Source organism: Cyclopterus lumpus, chromosome 20, assembly GCF_009769545.1.
Source record: "Cyclopterus lumpus isolate fCycLum1 chromosome 20, fCycLum1.pri, whole genome shotgun sequence".
NCBI classification, from domain to species: domain Eukaryota; kingdom Metazoa; phylum Chordata; class Actinopteri; order Perciformes; family Cyclopteridae; genus Cyclopterus; species Cyclopterus lumpus.
In genome coordinates, this window is record NC_046985.1 from 17795377 (window position 1) to 17811924 (window position 16548).

Genomic DNA, 16548 nt, shown 5'->3' on the forward strand with positions numbered 1-16548 from the left:
AAAACGGCAGTCCAAAAATCAACAGGTGAACTTTAACAACACGGACCACAGCAACCTAAAACAGCAACTCAGATAGAAAGGGAGGGGAAAACGGTGCTCAGCACCAGCGGCAGCTCCACCTACCTCTGGTTCCTCTGACAGGGCTTGCCGGTGCAAGGGTTACTGAGGCGGCACAGGCCGAAGACAAACTGATGGTCCTTGAAGCCCATGCAGCGGGCCACACAGGCGCTGGGATACGTCCGCCCGTTAGAGGCACACACTGGGACGAAGCGGTCCGGACAGCTACAGGGAAGGCCTGCAGGAGGACAGGGGGAGAGGAGCACTGATGTGACGGGGAGGAGGTATTCATGGGATCCACTACAGCGGTCAGGATGAGCTACAATAAGAGAGCTTCAGCTGAAAAGGAAATTGGTGCTATTGGTTATGATGACACCTAGGCTGCAACTAACAACTATGTTGATCATTGATAAATCTGTCAGTTATTACTTTATTATTAATTGGATTAAAAAAAACGTATTCCTAGTGTTCTTGTACTGCGATTGGAACAGACTTGCTGTTGTGCAGTTCTGTGAGCTGAGGGGATGGATGGAGTGGGGACGTAGTCTTCCTGTGTAGCTAGTTAGCACCATGAAAAATAGCGCACACACACGGACCGGTAAAGTGTCTGCGGTCCTCCTCGGAGCTGTCGAAGTCGAGACACTCTCTGGTGGAGCAGATGGTGTCTCCAGCGAAGCAGGAGCAGGTGTGGCAGTCGATCTTGAAGGACGACCCGTGGCCTGTGGGTCACAACAGAAGAACACCACGTTACTGTGTGTTGAGAATGTGACCATTTACCATCCAAGATACCTGGTCTCCACACTTCAGCTGGGACTTGTCATGTCAGTACATCTTTTGTTACTATTTCTGTTTTAGTGCCTTTATATTTAGTGGTTATGCCTGATTCATGCTCAAAATGAACATGGTACTCTAGTTCAACCTTAGACTATATAAAGATTTGTAGACGTAGTCATGGTGATGTGATGATGATGGTTTGTGGACTGACGTTTTGAAGCCTTGAGTTGGGCAATTTAGAAGTCGCCATCTTGGATCTTTGCAACGAATGAACCAAAGTTACCAATCACAGCAGCCTATCACAGTAAGCCCACTTTAAAGCATCCCCTGCTTTATGGTCTGTTTAAATCTAAATAGACCATAATTTACTAAACATCATGCTGTATTGAAGAAAACTTAAAACTGGAGATTGGGATATGTTGACATTTCTGAACCAAAAATACATTTCATAAATACGCTTCATATCAATCTAGTTTAGGCAACAAAAGAAAAAGATCATGGTTGTTCTAAAATAAAAACGTAAAACAAAGTGACGCAACAACAAAGTTACGCAACAAAGTGACGCAACAAAGTAACGCAACAAAGTGACGCAACAACAAAGTGACGCAACAACAAAGTGACGCAACAAAGTAACGCAACAAAGTAACGCAACAAAGTAACGCAACAAAGTAACGCAACAAAGTAACGCAACAAAGTAACGCAACGTAACATAACCATCTAACGTAACAACTGTAACTAAAGTAAATAAATAACTGCTCCTTAAATCAATGTTTAATTTTGGTGAAGCGGGACATGAACAGCTGCCTCCTGGGTGAAAGTCCTGTGTTTTTGTTTACCCCTTCTTTTCTGACTGAATGCAGAAAACACAATGCCAAAGATAACTAACTAGAAAGCACAGTTGCCAACACTTGCGCCTGGCAACTGTGCTTTCTAGTTAGTTATCTTTACAATGTATCCGCCCTTGCAACTCTGCCATCTGTGGCACTTCCATTCCCCCTGCATGGGATCAATAATGTTACCACCCATTACCATTTATATCACATTAATATGCATCCATTTAAAATTCGGTCTTAGCCTCAGGAATATCTGCACCAACCTTCCATCTATTTCTCTGATTTCTCAGCATTTGGTTTTGTGTGCATTGAGTGATTAAACAATAAGTTATTAAGACGAAAACTAAAAGCTGCATGACGCTAATGATATGTGAATAAAGGCCGTGTCTCTAACTTTCTTTGCTAAGTGCTCTGCTTTTGTACATGTTGTCCAATCATCTTCCAATCTTCGTGTCATACCATCTGACAAGCACAATCAGACTGAAAAGATTGAATTTAGATTAGATAAAGACAAAGCATGTATATTTTATGGCTTCCTTTTGACGGGGAACTCTAAAGAAGCTTTCTAATGGGCTCTAAATCATACTCAGGCATCATAAATGGCCAGACTTTTGAATGGAGTTTGCGTCTTGAATAAGAGCAGAGCAGCTCACCCCCTCATGAAAAGTGCATAGAAGAGCACTGAGCCTGAGCTGGTGAGGGACAGAGGGTAATGTTTACTGACTAAAGCTGATCAACTTTATGACTTTAGTGCCCTCTAGTGACCTTGTCAAAGAAAGACATGATGAAATAAGTCTGCAATGCTCCATCTTCGGGGAAAACCCCACAAATCACTTTCTATTCTATGAAAGCGAGACTTTTTCACACTTGGCTAAGTTAACATGAGACGTTACAAAGTTCTGTCTCATTGCATTGAGAGGCCATGCACCTTCTGCTTTGAGCGAGACTTAGTTAGATTCAGGGATGAGTGCTTGTGATGCCGCGGTCCGGTCTTATCCGACTCATCGCAATTAAATACGTTTTCCATTTGTAAATATTGCTCACATCCACTTCTGAGTGTTAATTATGGGTGGCAAAGTTGGATATGCTGACACCTCTGGTTCAACTAATAACTTGGAAGGTTAGCGAACAGCGGCAACATTGCTGGAAGAGCTGCTCGCCGCCTGCTCAGCCGCAGCCATGTCGAGAGCTGTTGAGAAGCTGAATAGAAAAGCTAAATAGCCCAAAAGCATATGTGTGGAATATGAACTTCCAATGCCACATTCACACTACGAGCGACAAAGCTACAAAACAGCCAAACGTGGCCAGCTGCATTGTCGCCGATGAAGTGCTGTAGTATCTATGTAGGTGATCAGTGGTTCAGTGGAACCGGTTTCTCTGTTGAACAACAAGACTACAAAAAAGCCTCACTGAGGTCCGTGCTTTGGTCCAGGTGAAGCCACCAGCAGTCACCACCGCATTAAAACCTGCTTGAGTCGCCACTTTAGAAGGGCGTTTAGAATTCACAGCCACAACTCATTCCTCTCCACTCAGTGTGACGGCTACATCTGTGAATGATGTGGTGTCTCATTGTAATTGGTTGGGCAGAGGTGGCGGCTGACTGATAACAGCTTTAGTTTCTTAATGGCACAACGTGAGGCTGACCTTAAACACTCTGAGAATGACACACTTTAATAGAAGTCTTGAATTCGGGTTCAGTGTGTACAGTATTTCACAGAATCTGTGGGCTCTAAATCTGGCAATAAGAATGATGTGTAGATGAGTTTTCTACAAGATTTCAAGCACGTCCTGTCTCAAAGCGATGCATAAAAGCTGGTTCATGCGTTTATTACTTCCAGACTAGATTACTGCAACTCCTTATTATCAGGCTGCTCTAATAAGTCTCTTAAATCCCTCCAGTTAATCCAGAATGCTGCAGCTCGTGTACTCACAAAAACTAAGAAAAGAGATCACATTACTCCTGTATTAGCTGCTCTGCACTGGCTCCCTGTAAAATCAATAATCACATTTAAAATTCTTCTCCTCACCTACAAAGCCTTGATTGGTGATGCACCATCATATCTTAAGGAGCTTGTAGTACCATATTGCCCCTCTAGAGAGCTGCGCTCACTAAATGCGGGGCTACTTGTGGTTCCTAGAGTCCTAAAAAGTAGGATGGGAGCAAGAGCCTTCAGTTATCAAGCTCCTCTTTTATGGAACCAGCTTCCACTTTCAGTCCGGGAGGCAGACACAGTCACCTCATTTAAGAATAGACTTAAGACTTTCCTGTTTAATAGTGCTTATAGTTAGGGCTGAATCAGGTTTGCCCTGGTCCAGCCCCTTGATATGCTGCTATAGGCTTATAGGCTGCTGGGGGATGTTTTAGGATACACTGAGCACCTATCTCATCTTCTCTCTCTCCTTATGGATGAATTTACATCCCTCCATTGCACCTTATTAACTCTGCTTCCTCCCCGGAGTCGTTGTGACTTGTGGCCTCTCCATGTTCCCATGGATCGTGGCTGTGTCTGGAGCAGGTCCTGCCTTCCATTACATTACATTACATGTCATTGAGCTGACGCTTTTATCCAAAGCGACTTACAATAAGTGCATTAAACCATGAGTCCAAACTCAGAACAACAAGAATCAAGCAAGTACAATTTCTTCAATAACGTTAAACTACAAAGTGCTATCAGTAAGAGACATTTAAGTGCTACTAAAGTGCTACTACGGCTCTACCTTCCCTATTCAAGGTATAGTCGAAAAATATGTGTTTTTAGTTTGCGACGAAAGGTGTAGAGACTTTCTGCTGTCCTGATGTCAATGGGGAGCTCGTTCCACCAATGAGGAGCCAGGACAGCGAACAGTCGTGACTTTGTTGAGTGTATAGCTCGAAGTGAAGGAGCTACAAGCCGATTGGCAGAAGCCGAGCGAAGTGAACGAGCTGGGGTGTACGGTTTGACCATGTCCTGGATGTAGACCGGACCCGATCTGTTCGCAGCACGGTACGCAAGTACCAATGTTTTGAAGCGGATGCGGGCGGCCACCCTTCCGGGCCCTGCTGAAGCCCCTCTTCTCTTCCTCCTTCTGTTTCATGGATTGTGGAAATCTGGATCATGGTCCATGCCTACTACTAATTATTCATACATTCTGTCATATTCATTGAATGTAACAGAACTCTGTAATGCTGATCCTCCTCTGTTGCTCTCCTGAAGAGTTTTTCCTGATTCGATGTGAGGTCCTGGGACAGGGATGTCATATGTGTAAAGATTGTAAAGCCCTCTGAGGCAAATTTGTAATTTGTGATTCTGAGCTATATAAAATAAATTGAATTGAATTGAATTAAGATGTAAGACTTCACATTAAGACAGGTTAACGACCACAAGTTATTAAAAAAAAGTTGTCTTAACTGAAGAAGTAAGACAACGTTAACCTAAAAATAAGAAGGTAATTGTTTGTTTGTGAAGGTCTTCTTCCCTGGGTGGAAGCTGGGGGAGCTTTCTCTCTACTGACCATCAGGACGAGACTCCTCTGGTTGTATAGAAGTCTATTTAATGACTCTACTTCTCTCTCGATTTATTCCCTCAGTAAACATTGTAAACATGAGTTCATGGTCTCAATCTCTAGTTTCAAGTCTTCTTCAATACAGCATGATGTTCATTTAGTAAATGATGGTCCATTTAGAGTCAAACAGACCATAAATCAGAGTATGCTTTAGGGGCGGGGCTACAAGGTTATTGACAGGTCTCAACCATGCGGTTGTCCGGTCTGGGAGTTGTCTGTGTTGAATCGTAACATTTTGGTTGCCTACCAATGTCTTAATTAGTGCTTGCTCGTACTTAGCTCCACCCTCTCTGGTTGCAAAAAATACAAGACGGGAAACTCAAGGCTTCAAAACTGTGGTCCACACACCAATGGCTGACACCATGGTGACGACATCCACATCAGTCTACTGGAAATACTCAACTACCTAACCGTACAAATAATACTTGGTAATTTAGTCTGTTAGTAGCATTATTAGTATGGTTTTAATTTGCTATATTTTTTGTCAAAGAAATAAGTTTACATACCGTACTTTCCCATCTCCAACCTTAAAAAGCATTCTAATCAAGTCTCAGGTCAGAAAGGTCGACCATATAGTTCATATGGGCCATGTATTATATATTCACACTTAGTTTCATTATCGTTTGGTTCGATGATGTTTCCATGCTCTGCAACTGCATAGAACTGGAAGCAAGTCCATGTCAATAAATGGAAACATCAGATTTGTAAATGTAGTAAAAACTCTTCAAGTGTAATTCTCCTCTCCGTAGGGAGTGACTTCAATCTAATGACTTTATTCATGAGTGTCGTCTAGGGAAGTCAGATCACCAACTGTGTCATAATCGTAATAATCATAATCCCCATCACACGCTACCAGGAGATCTATAAACTCTTTGGACATGCAGAGAGACATGCGGGACTCACTCTTCCTCTGTCCTGCGACGATGCAGGGCTCATCGGTGTCCCAGCAGGGCATCTCCGCACAGTTCTCCAGGCGCCCGCTGGGGCCGCAGCTGCAGACCTCGTGGCACCCCGTCGGGCCGGTGCGAGTCGGCACCTGGATGCGGGCGTCCTGCTGCACCAGAAACTCAGAGGCCTCGCCCAGTTTACAGCCTGAGGACACACACACACACACACACTGTCAGAATGACCGCCGCGCAGCAGACACACAGTAGAGGTGTAGGTGCCGAGTCGTACCTGGCACACAGAGGAACGGCTGACAGGTGAGTTCGTCGAGGCAGCCCCTCCTGTTGACCTGGCATAAGTGGTTGCTGGGGCAGGGGTTGGGGTTGCACGGGTGGATGACCTCCTCCACGATGCTGTTGCCTAGGGAACTGGGGACTGTGTGAAGGGGTGGGGATGCAGGTGATGGGTGGGTAAGGACATGTAAAGCATGACCGTCAGATAAGATATTACAGTCCTTTCTGTTTTAGACAATGTCAATACTTAACGTATTCATTGGCTTTCAGAATAAAAGCCCAATCAGAGGAACAACAGCGCGAGATAAGAACCGTTTTCGGGGAGATCAGTTTCCAACTGTTTCGTTCAAAAAATTAAAGCTGCATTCATAACGATTATAAGTTTTTTTCCTTTTTAGAAACAAATGACATTTCCCCTTTGTAGTTCCTATTGATTGTTGTCAAGGCGTTTCCCATGGTATACTCATACACACACACATAGACAGTGTATATGGCAATACAAGAGGTGAATGAAGAGGAATGTGTGGGTGTTTTTTTTTTGGGACTGTGGTCTCCCCTCGCTGTGTTAAATTACTTTTTTTTAATCAAGAAATGTCCGTTTCATGTCACGATGCCAGACGGATCAGTGGACTGAAACTCGGTGGATGGATTCAGACGTCTGGACCCAGAAAATGTATATTCGGCAAAGATCCAATAAAAGCCACTTGGAACCAGTGCAATAATAACGTTCTACTCTTTAGCCAACTGTTTGCTAAGGCGGTATGTTATGAGATGAATAATGTCAGTAAGGTGTCGTTCAGCTTCTGTGAAGTTCTGCCCCCTGGTGGCCACAGATCCATTCACCTGCACATGTGGACTGCATGAACTTTTGAAGGACTGACAGCTGCATGCTTATACAATCTTAGGAGGCAATTTAGTTTCTTTAGAAAGGTTTCTTTCCAGTAACAATACTATATATTGTTGTTAATTCCATCTGTAATTGAGCTCCCCTACATGTTGCTACAGGAGACCATGACCTGCTGACTCACTGAGGTATCGGTGGAGGGGGATGCAGCGTTCAGGGTCGTCAATGGGCGACAGCAGCTCACAGATCCTCTCTGGAGTTTGTCCTTCATGGAAACGCTTCCTGTCCCCGCACTGAGTCAGTATGTCCAAGCAGTCCGACCTGAGGACAGAAAATAGATAACTACAACAACAACAACAACAAAAAGCCAGTGTGACACAGCTTGAAACTAACGATAAGAATAAATCAACATAAAGCGGTCATGTTTGACAGATCTGAGGCCTGTGCTATAGACCGGGGTCAGAGCGAGAGGCTGGATGAGAGCTGTGTGCCATGGACGGAGTAAGGTCATTCAAGGGAATGAGAAGAAGGGCGTATCTGATGAATGACCTAACACACACACACGCACGCACGCACTCACACACGCACGCACGCACGCACGCACGCACACACACGCACGCACGCACGCACGCACGCACGCACGCACGCACACACGCACACACGCACACACGCACACACACACACACACACACACACACACACACACACACACACACACACACACACGCACACACGCACACACTCCAGGCATGACACAGCAGAATCCTGAGAGAAGGGCTGGGCCTCCTCCTGTTCATCAAACCCCTCATCGCTCATGACTGAGTCTACTGGAAAGTCTGAATTCAACAAGAAAAACAATGGCATTGAGGATATATAGTTCACAGAAATCCAGTAGGTATAGCTGGCCGTAACTAGGACTGGGGAGGGGGGAGAAATACAAACTCACATTTGGACATTTGTAAAGCACCAAAAGCACAGGTGGAAATAAGAGTTTTTATACTGACAGACAATGTCAGTGTCGACCTATCTGTAGGTGTTGGTTGGTGTTCAACCTAAAGTGCCAGTGAACTGAATTAATTCTCCCAGTTTAAATCCTTCCATAAAATTATGTAAAAATCCTCCAATCAAATGAGACTCTGGGGCGGCTGACTGGCCACACCGGTCATGGATCGTCGTGGCTAACGGAGCAGTATGGAGGGAAGGCAGGAAGAGATGTGTGTTTGGATATCAGTGAGCACAAAAAAACGTCAATAAAGGGAAACTTTGCAGGTGACTTACTTGCATATGACGCTCCCTCTGGACTTGCTGTGGCAGGGCTTGATCTGCAGGGAGCAGGCCACGGCCTTCCACATGTCCGGCAGACACTTCCTGATGTCCAGCACCGGGATGTTCATGAACGGCATCTTGATCGTCCCGTTGGACCACAGCTTGATGTCGTTCATGGCGCCCTGGTCCGACTGGACGTTGCAGCTACGGAACAGCTCCGTCGGCCTGAGGACGGAGGGAGAACTCTTGAGAACCTTCGTCATTCAGACCGTATTCATGATTTATCTCTCGAAATCTTCACAACTGCAACAATGATGGCTGGTGTCGAGAGTTAAATATGCTCTTATTGTTATTTTATGGGGGGACATGTTTTTAAACATCTTATCTAGCCTATGTATTTAAACTGAACACAAACAGCAAATGGAAACTTGGTCATGGAAAGTATTCTATTAGAATAAAACATGAATACAATAAAGTAGCCAGCTGGACTTTATTGAGGAACCAGCTGTCTGGCCTGCTGCCGGCGTGTACGTCCTGGTGATCTCATCACCCACTCAGAACGAGCCACCACAGTACGAGGAGAGAGTGGTGCGTTCACGGACACAACGTGCCAGCGCTTGCTGCTGTTCAAGCCGCGGTCCGGCCCAGTCGGAGTCAACAACCACCCTGACACCAAAATACCGGAGGAAGCTTAAAGGAGATTCGTCCGCCATGTAAGTGTCCTCAGAGGGAGTCCCCTCTGCATAATGGGAGGGGCTGTTTTTCTCTTACACCGCACCAGGAAGTGTCTTTGATGTTTGATTGGTGGGTTTGGTCTCAAGTGACTCAGCTAATTGGTGGTTTGAAGGGAGAAGGTTCCAGGCCAAAGTTCAGGGTGTGGTTCCATCATTCCATGTTCTCCTGATGAGTGGACGCCTTGTTTATCTTGAAGTGTGTGTGTGTGTGTGTGTGTGTGTGTGTGCGTGTGTGTGTAAAGCCTTGGATCTTTAACTTTATTTAACCCTAATAATGGTCAACCGTGGTTTTCCTTGCAAAGCAGAACTAAATGCGTCCGTCGTTAAGAGCAAGTCACTAAAGCTCTCACTGAGCCGAGCTCAGCGCCGGTGGTTTAATGAGTGCTGCTGCAGCTTCTTCATCTTCATCTTCCGCTCCGACTAAACTCTGGATAGACTTGTCGAGCAACGACCCCATCCATCATCGCCTCACGGTCCACTGTGTCGAGTTCTTCTTTCTTTCCAGGCGGCAACTGGTTTCCATGACATTTCCAAACTGGGCACTCCAGACTTGTTTGTGTTAATACATCATGCTGAATGTCACATCTGCTTTTAACGTGCAGCTGGTATTGTTGCACTGCACTGCATTACTCTCTAAATATATGTATATATACATATATATATATATATATATATATATATATATATATATATATACTGTATATATATAAAATGTGTGTGTGTGAATCTTCGTCCTGCGTTACTCAAGATTTTAGTTTCCAAAAGTTCCCAGTTAACTTTCTATGCACCAATGTAATTTGTAAAAATATTGAATTAAAATATTTAAAGAATGTCAAAATTCTGCAAAACGTGGAAAAAAAGAAAAAGAAGGGGCAACTGTGTCTCAGTGGTTGAGCAGGGTCGTCCTTCAATCAGAGGATCGGCGGTTCGATCCCTGGCTCCACTAGCCCATACCGATATGTCCTTGGGCAAGACACTTAACCCAAAGTGGCTCCCCTAGGTGTGCCTACGGTGAGTGCACCTTACATGGTAGCTCCTCCGATCAGTGTATGAGTGGGTGATCGATGATCTAGAAAGGTGCCATACAAGTACATTTACCATTTACTCGCCCTGTTGGTAATCTACATGGAGGTTAGGGGTTTACCTCCATGTAGATTACCAACACGTCTTTCAGTCATCAACCATGGTTGAAAATAACCGTTGTTATTTAGAGTCGCTGCGTTGTGCATGTTGAAAAAAAAAAAAGTCACTGATTATTTACTGTATCTAGCGAGTCATGTGTCGGCTTAATTAGTCTGGTGTACTGCAGCGGTATGAAACCATAAATGAAGAGATTCTGCTGTGATTTCATCGTTATAACCGGATCAAAACGGGGATCAAATGATGTGATTTGTAACAAGTCTGAATTAATGAGTGGCGTAAACAATTACTGTCTGAATATTTTCAAGGAGTGAGTTGTGTGTGAACAAAGCATCCAGCTGTGAACACAGTACAGTACATCAGGAGTATCATGGATGTGTTTCTAATTTAAGGTTGAAGAAGGCTTGTTTGTCTCACAGACGCAGAAAGACAGACGTGCACAAACACACACGTGCACAAACACACACGTGCACAAACACACACGTGCACAAACACACGGTTATTAGCTCCATGTTCCGCTTGCTCCAGACCAGTGTTAGTCTTCCATGCTGCTCCCGGCTCCACAGCCCGGAGCCCATCAAAGAGCCTCCCACACAGTTTGGTTTGCCTGAACTCCACATCCACAATGCCACAGCGTGAGCTCCATGCCATCGTGATCACAATCTGCACAATAGCACAATCTGTCAGATTATTGTCTTTGTGAGGAATAAGAGAAAGCGTAATGAAAGAAGCTGTTGAACTTATCATAGTTTACTTTGGTTTTGAGATGTCTGCCTCTACCTAAACATGAATGCACTTTTGCAGAGTTTGTTTGTGAGAATACACTTTTTATGAATTCGAGTGAGCTGACTTTGGCAATGAGGTAATCCACTCAAATGTACACGAGTAATATAACGGAACCCAAAGCTCTGGTGTGGCCTGATTTGATTAAGCATTCATAATGAACATGCATCACTACTTCAGTGTGTGTTTTTGCCAACAGGGAAATATCAAAAGTGTGTTAAATCTGCATTCTCTCTAGTGACCATCAGGGGGCGACTCTATGAGATTGTCCGAGGTAGTCGATGGTTTCAGGAACATTTCCGCTAATTGCCAGCATCAACTATCTGGAGCTGGAACAGGTGGTCAGAGGTGTCACTTGCTTGAGAATGTCCGTATGTAGAAGTCTATTAACCCCTTCCCACAAGTCAACTTATCTTTAAATAAAACCTACAACTATCTAAGTAACATGTGATACTCCAATCTAATTGAATCCCACGGCTCACTCGGCCTTGACTGTTCATAATGCTCTCCTGTCTCAAATGTCTGAGGTGACCGGCAGACTGCTGTGTGTATGCGTGAAGTATGTTTGAGTTTGTTTTGATGTGTGTGTGTGTGTGTGTGTGTTAGTGTGACTTCCCAGTGCAGCCTTTGAAGCCGTTCCATTTGGCCTTTGGCCCCATCTGTAGTCAGTGTGTAAAACATGCTGTGGTACTTATAACTCCAGGGTCACACTGGTCGTCGGTCGACGTCACAGGCCGAGAGTAAGTAGTGAAAGTAGTTGAAGTGTTGGAGATGAAAGCAGTTGAAGAGCCACGTAGAACGGTGGAAATGTCCAATAGCATATAAGCAACAAGACTGGAAAACTATTCACTTCTTTGATGGTAAAACATCAAAACTTCAAATGTTGTTTACTGCCGATTCCAGCATTATGTAACCACTTCATGCCAAACGTGAAATGCAAACAGCCGATTCAATGCTGAATGTTTTGCTTCACTGCCGCCTTAGACCTGCAGTCGGAAGCTCCTGCGGGAGGAGGAGAACTCGGCTCCTCCTCCAGGAGCAGGGCTTCACCTCCCCAATACCACGCTGCTGGAGACCCAGGCCGTACTGCTGGACCCACTGGAGGTAAGGGAGGCAGTGGAGAACCAGAACCAGGACTGGCAGGGTGGACTGTCCGACCCCCTTCTTCAGTAAAATAAGAGGCTTTCTCAAGGGACTCAGCATTACAGCGTTTTGTCCACAGGGACTGGCAAAATCAACAACAACAATAAAGTTCCTCATGGTGGCTTTAATGTTAAAAGTGATTGTTAGGAAATCAACTTTTAATTCTCTGACTTTACTGATTGTAATTTGCCACATAAATCATCAAAACACTCATGTCCTTTATTACAATGCTGATGCAAATATGCTCTTCAAATTCACTAAAAGCCTCCTTTTAAAGAGGAGGATGAATTGAGCTGTGGTTGATTCAAATGTTTTGGAGCCGGTTGCTATCACTGTGTGTTGTGTGAACATACAAGTTGAATAGGTGTCAGTTCGGAGCATCCATTGGTCTGACCTGTTTGTTGAAGTTGGTGCAGTAGGTGAGGGTCCTTGCAGCCCAGCTGACATGGCTCTCTGACGTCGGCCAGGCAGTTGATGAGCTCCGTCTCCACCGGGTTGTACTCACAGAGCTGGTCAAAGTCCTGCCAGGTCTGGCTGCCCCAGTTGGTGCTGATCTCCTGGCACATGTCCCTGTCACACACACACACACACACACACACACACACACACACACACACACACACACACACACACACAACACGTCACCTAATCTGAGCACAGTGGGAGTGTGCGCCTTCCGCTCGGCGGTGCGCCGTACCTGCAGAGGGAGGTGTTCGCCTTGGAGCAGCAGTGCAGCTTGGCGCAGTCCATCTTGGCGGGGTGGTGGGGTATCCTCTTCAGGTGGGGAGGGAGGGTGGGCCGCTGCCCAGAAAGCACTGCCACATGGGCTCCTGAGGGAGGGGCTGGGAGCCGCACTCGTCGATCAGACCCTCCATGATCTCGTGTTCCGTGCTCATGGTGCGAAGGATCCGCCGGCACGCCACCTGGCAGTGCGTGGCCTCAGCCCGGTCACAGCAGTACAGACCTGGATGGGAGGCACGGGTAGATGAATGAGTAAATAACGCAGGAAACACAAAGACGGATACTGTAAATTATTGGTCCACACCCAGCAGTGAAAGTGTGCCTGTACGGTGGGGGACTCCATGCCACTAAGAAGGGGTCAGTGTCTTTTCAGCTGCCTGCCAAAACTCACAAACAGCACGACACGACCGCGTTTCAACAAGAAAACCTCTTTCCTTCATCTGCTGATGTTCCGTCAACATAAGCTTAGTCACCTCCGGCAAAGAGGTTATGTTCTTGGCTCTGTTGGTCTGTTTGATTAATTTTATTTTCACTTGTATTGACATTTGTGCTGCAGTCATGTAGTTTTCGAACAATCAAAAAAACGTTACACGTACGCCACTCTTCTTAGTGGCGTACGTGTTGTTTCCTTATTACAACTTCAAGCTCACTAACGCGCCAAATTTGGAAGAATTACTTCCCAACTGGGCGAAATGGGAACCATCCGAGGAGCACCTGAACGCAGGGATGCATGAAGCTGGGGTTGGGAAAAGAACAGTATGGAGAGATGCCGGCAAGAACTTTCTCCTTTCACCCCTCATTAAGCACTTTGGTTGAGTTTTGATATATATATATATATGATGTCTTTAAATTTTAATTATACCCTGTGGAGGTGAAATGCTGCCCCCTATCTGTTGAACGTGTGGCAAACATTACATATCGCACCTTTAACGCTGACAAAGATAGATTGTCATCGGAGTGCTTCTGAAAGTGCTGTAGTATTTGAGGAATGATGCTCTGCATGAAGGTTTCAATGGGAGAAACAGGTGCTACGACAGAATGAATCCAGCGCTCCTGAGAACAAGCAACACTGGAGTGTGCAGGGCGAAGCGTGCACAGACTCACTGTCGATGGGGCTGCGTATGGGGTAGGACTTGGTGAAGTTGCTGACGCAGCTGAGCAGCTGTGCGCTGTGGCTCTGACAGTACTCGTTCACGGCGTTGATCTGGGACACGGTGGGGGTGGAGTCGGTCCTGAAGATGGCCTGGCAGTACTCCCTGCAGGTGGTGTGGCGCCCTGCATAGCTGCAGCAGGTGGAGCCCACTGCGGGAACACACAAACAAACACACGCACACACACGCACACACATGGTGACAAACTTAAATACACATATGTGCTAAGGGTGAGTATTTATTTAAAAACACTGTAAAATACTACAAATACCATATTAACTATAAGGAATAGTTCAAGATTTTGTGAGATGTGAGATCAGTGTTTGCAGTCGTCACTGTTTAACTCGGTTACGTGTGTGTGTGACAACTTACTTTCATTTTTGGTGATGCAGCTGTAGAGGGAGGTTCTAAAAGGAGAAGAGAGAAGCTGGTGGTGATTCATGTTAACATAGTATGAGACAGAAGCAACTACGTACTAACGCAGTGTCTCAGTGGTTTGCAACTGATTTGTCTCAGAATGAGTCACCAGCAGTTAAACCAAAGAGTGGATTCTGAGAGGCCTGAAGATGGGGAAATACCCTGGAAACCACTGCAAAAAAATACCCTGGAAACCACTGCAAAAAAATACCCTCTGCAACCACTGCAAAAAAATACCCTGGAAACCACTGGCAAAATAAAAAATACCCTGGAAACCACTGCAAAAAAAATACCCTGGAAACCACATGCAAAAAAATACCCTGGAAACCACACTGCAAAAAAATACCCTGGAAACCACTGCAAAATGATCTTTCTGATTCTTTTAAACCACGTTGGATGTATTTTGGGATTCCACACCCTAGGTTGGAAACTCTGTCATCTATCTTTTCATGAAGATGACTATACCTTATCTTAATCTTTTGTATCAAATAAATATATATATTTTATAGTCTTTTTGTTCTTTTCCAATCTCTGAAGTTTTCTTTTAAACGATGTTGGTTATTTGGTACACTTATACCATAAAAATGACTATTAGTATGGTATACAGTTTCACAGTAGTAGTAGTTATACCAGGCGGCAACCTCCGCTTCTGTTGAGTCAAGCCACTGCAGTAAGATTTAAGTATCTTAAAGTCTGCCATTCTCTCTACTGACCACCAGGGGGCGACTCCTCTGGTTGTATAGAAGTCTATAGAAGATGACTCTACTTCTCTCTTGATTTATTAGTAGAAGTACAGTAAGTAATATATATTTTTCTTGTCACTTAATTCTGCCAGAATAAGAGAACTTGACTCTACACGTAAATTCTGCTCTTTGATATTATTATTAGAATACAAAACCACTTCACCTGCAGCTACTCAATTCATGTTATCGGACTTACCTCGGTGACTTTTTTGCATACTTTAGTTATGTCATTTTTAGATGACGCCTATAAGGGAAAAGGAAATAGTTTAATGACAAAACAGCAAAAACGAATGTCCGGAAGTTCGTTCTTAAAAACAGGAAGTCGGCCCCACTGCATTCACGATATCTCACCTGTCTGCATTCCCTGCGACACTCAGCTGAGATGGCCAGCTCGCAGCAGCCCAGCCCCACCCAGCCGTCCGACTTCCTGGATACTCCTGAAGACAAATCAAACCCCACGGAACCCTCGTATGTTATGTGTATCTGTTTTATGGAGCTTGTGCTTGTGGAGACGACACTGATCTTCATCAAAAGCTTGATCTACCCTGATCAAAATGATAAAAAATAAATAAAAAATGTTCTACTCAAACTAGTTGATATTTTCCCTTGAATTCTACTCCCAAATTCGTTAAATTTAGTGAGCACGTTGCTAAGACAATCCGAGGTTTGAGGGGGCGTGTCATTTGCATGCTGCCTGCAGGACTGTCACAACGGCAGACCATGGGGAACCGCACCAGCCCAGGACCTCCACATCCGTCTCCTTCCCCGGCTGCACCTTCCGAGACCAGCCAGCTGATGCAACAGCTGGATCGCTCAGAACACATGAATGTCTGCACAGGCCGTTAGCCGCCGCAGAGACGCTCGACTCGGTGGCACCTCTGGTGGACAGTCCTGCATGGCACGCTCCCCCCCAAACCTGTTGTGTGATAAAACTGCACATTTTAGAGTGCTCTTGTATTGTGACCAGTCAAAGGTTTAATTGGTACCTTGATCTGCCACACCTGTCAGATTAGTGATTAGGTCGGTCAATTACTGCTGCTACAGTGACCCCATTTACCCATTAAGATCACATAGATTTATTATGTTTTTATTTTTAATTAAAAAGTGATTTTCTCAGTGCCCCGCTACACCCTCTACTATTTATTGTGTTCTAAGCTGAGCTCCATCTCCAGTGAAAGAGAAAAGAAGGAGACTCGACCAT

General features: G+C 44.9%; 1 protein-coding gene across 1 annotated transcript in view; it reads right to left on the reverse strand.

Annotated features, from left to right (window-relative positions):
• The window catches only part of reck (reversion-inducing-cysteine-rich protein with kazal motifs), a 49550-nt gene that overhangs the window by 10692 nt on the left and 22310 nt on the right, over positions 1-16548 (reverse strand). The window contains 16 exon segments of the mRNA XM_034560599.1: positions 124-295; positions 654-776; positions 6111-6299; positions 6384-6527; positions 7414-7550; positions 8508-8723; positions 12694-12719; positions 12721-12865; positions 12993-13057; positions 13059-13094; positions 13096-13259; positions 14141-14338; positions 14560-14594; positions 15036-15043; positions 15553-15591; positions 15699-15784. Of these exon segments, the coding sequence (XP_034416490.1) occupies positions 124-295; positions 654-776; positions 6111-6299; positions 6384-6527; positions 7414-7550; positions 8508-8723; positions 12694-12719; positions 12721-12865; positions 12993-13057; positions 13059-13094; positions 13096-13259; positions 14141-14338; positions 14560-14594; positions 15036-15043; positions 15553-15591; positions 15699-15784 (1783 nt within the window).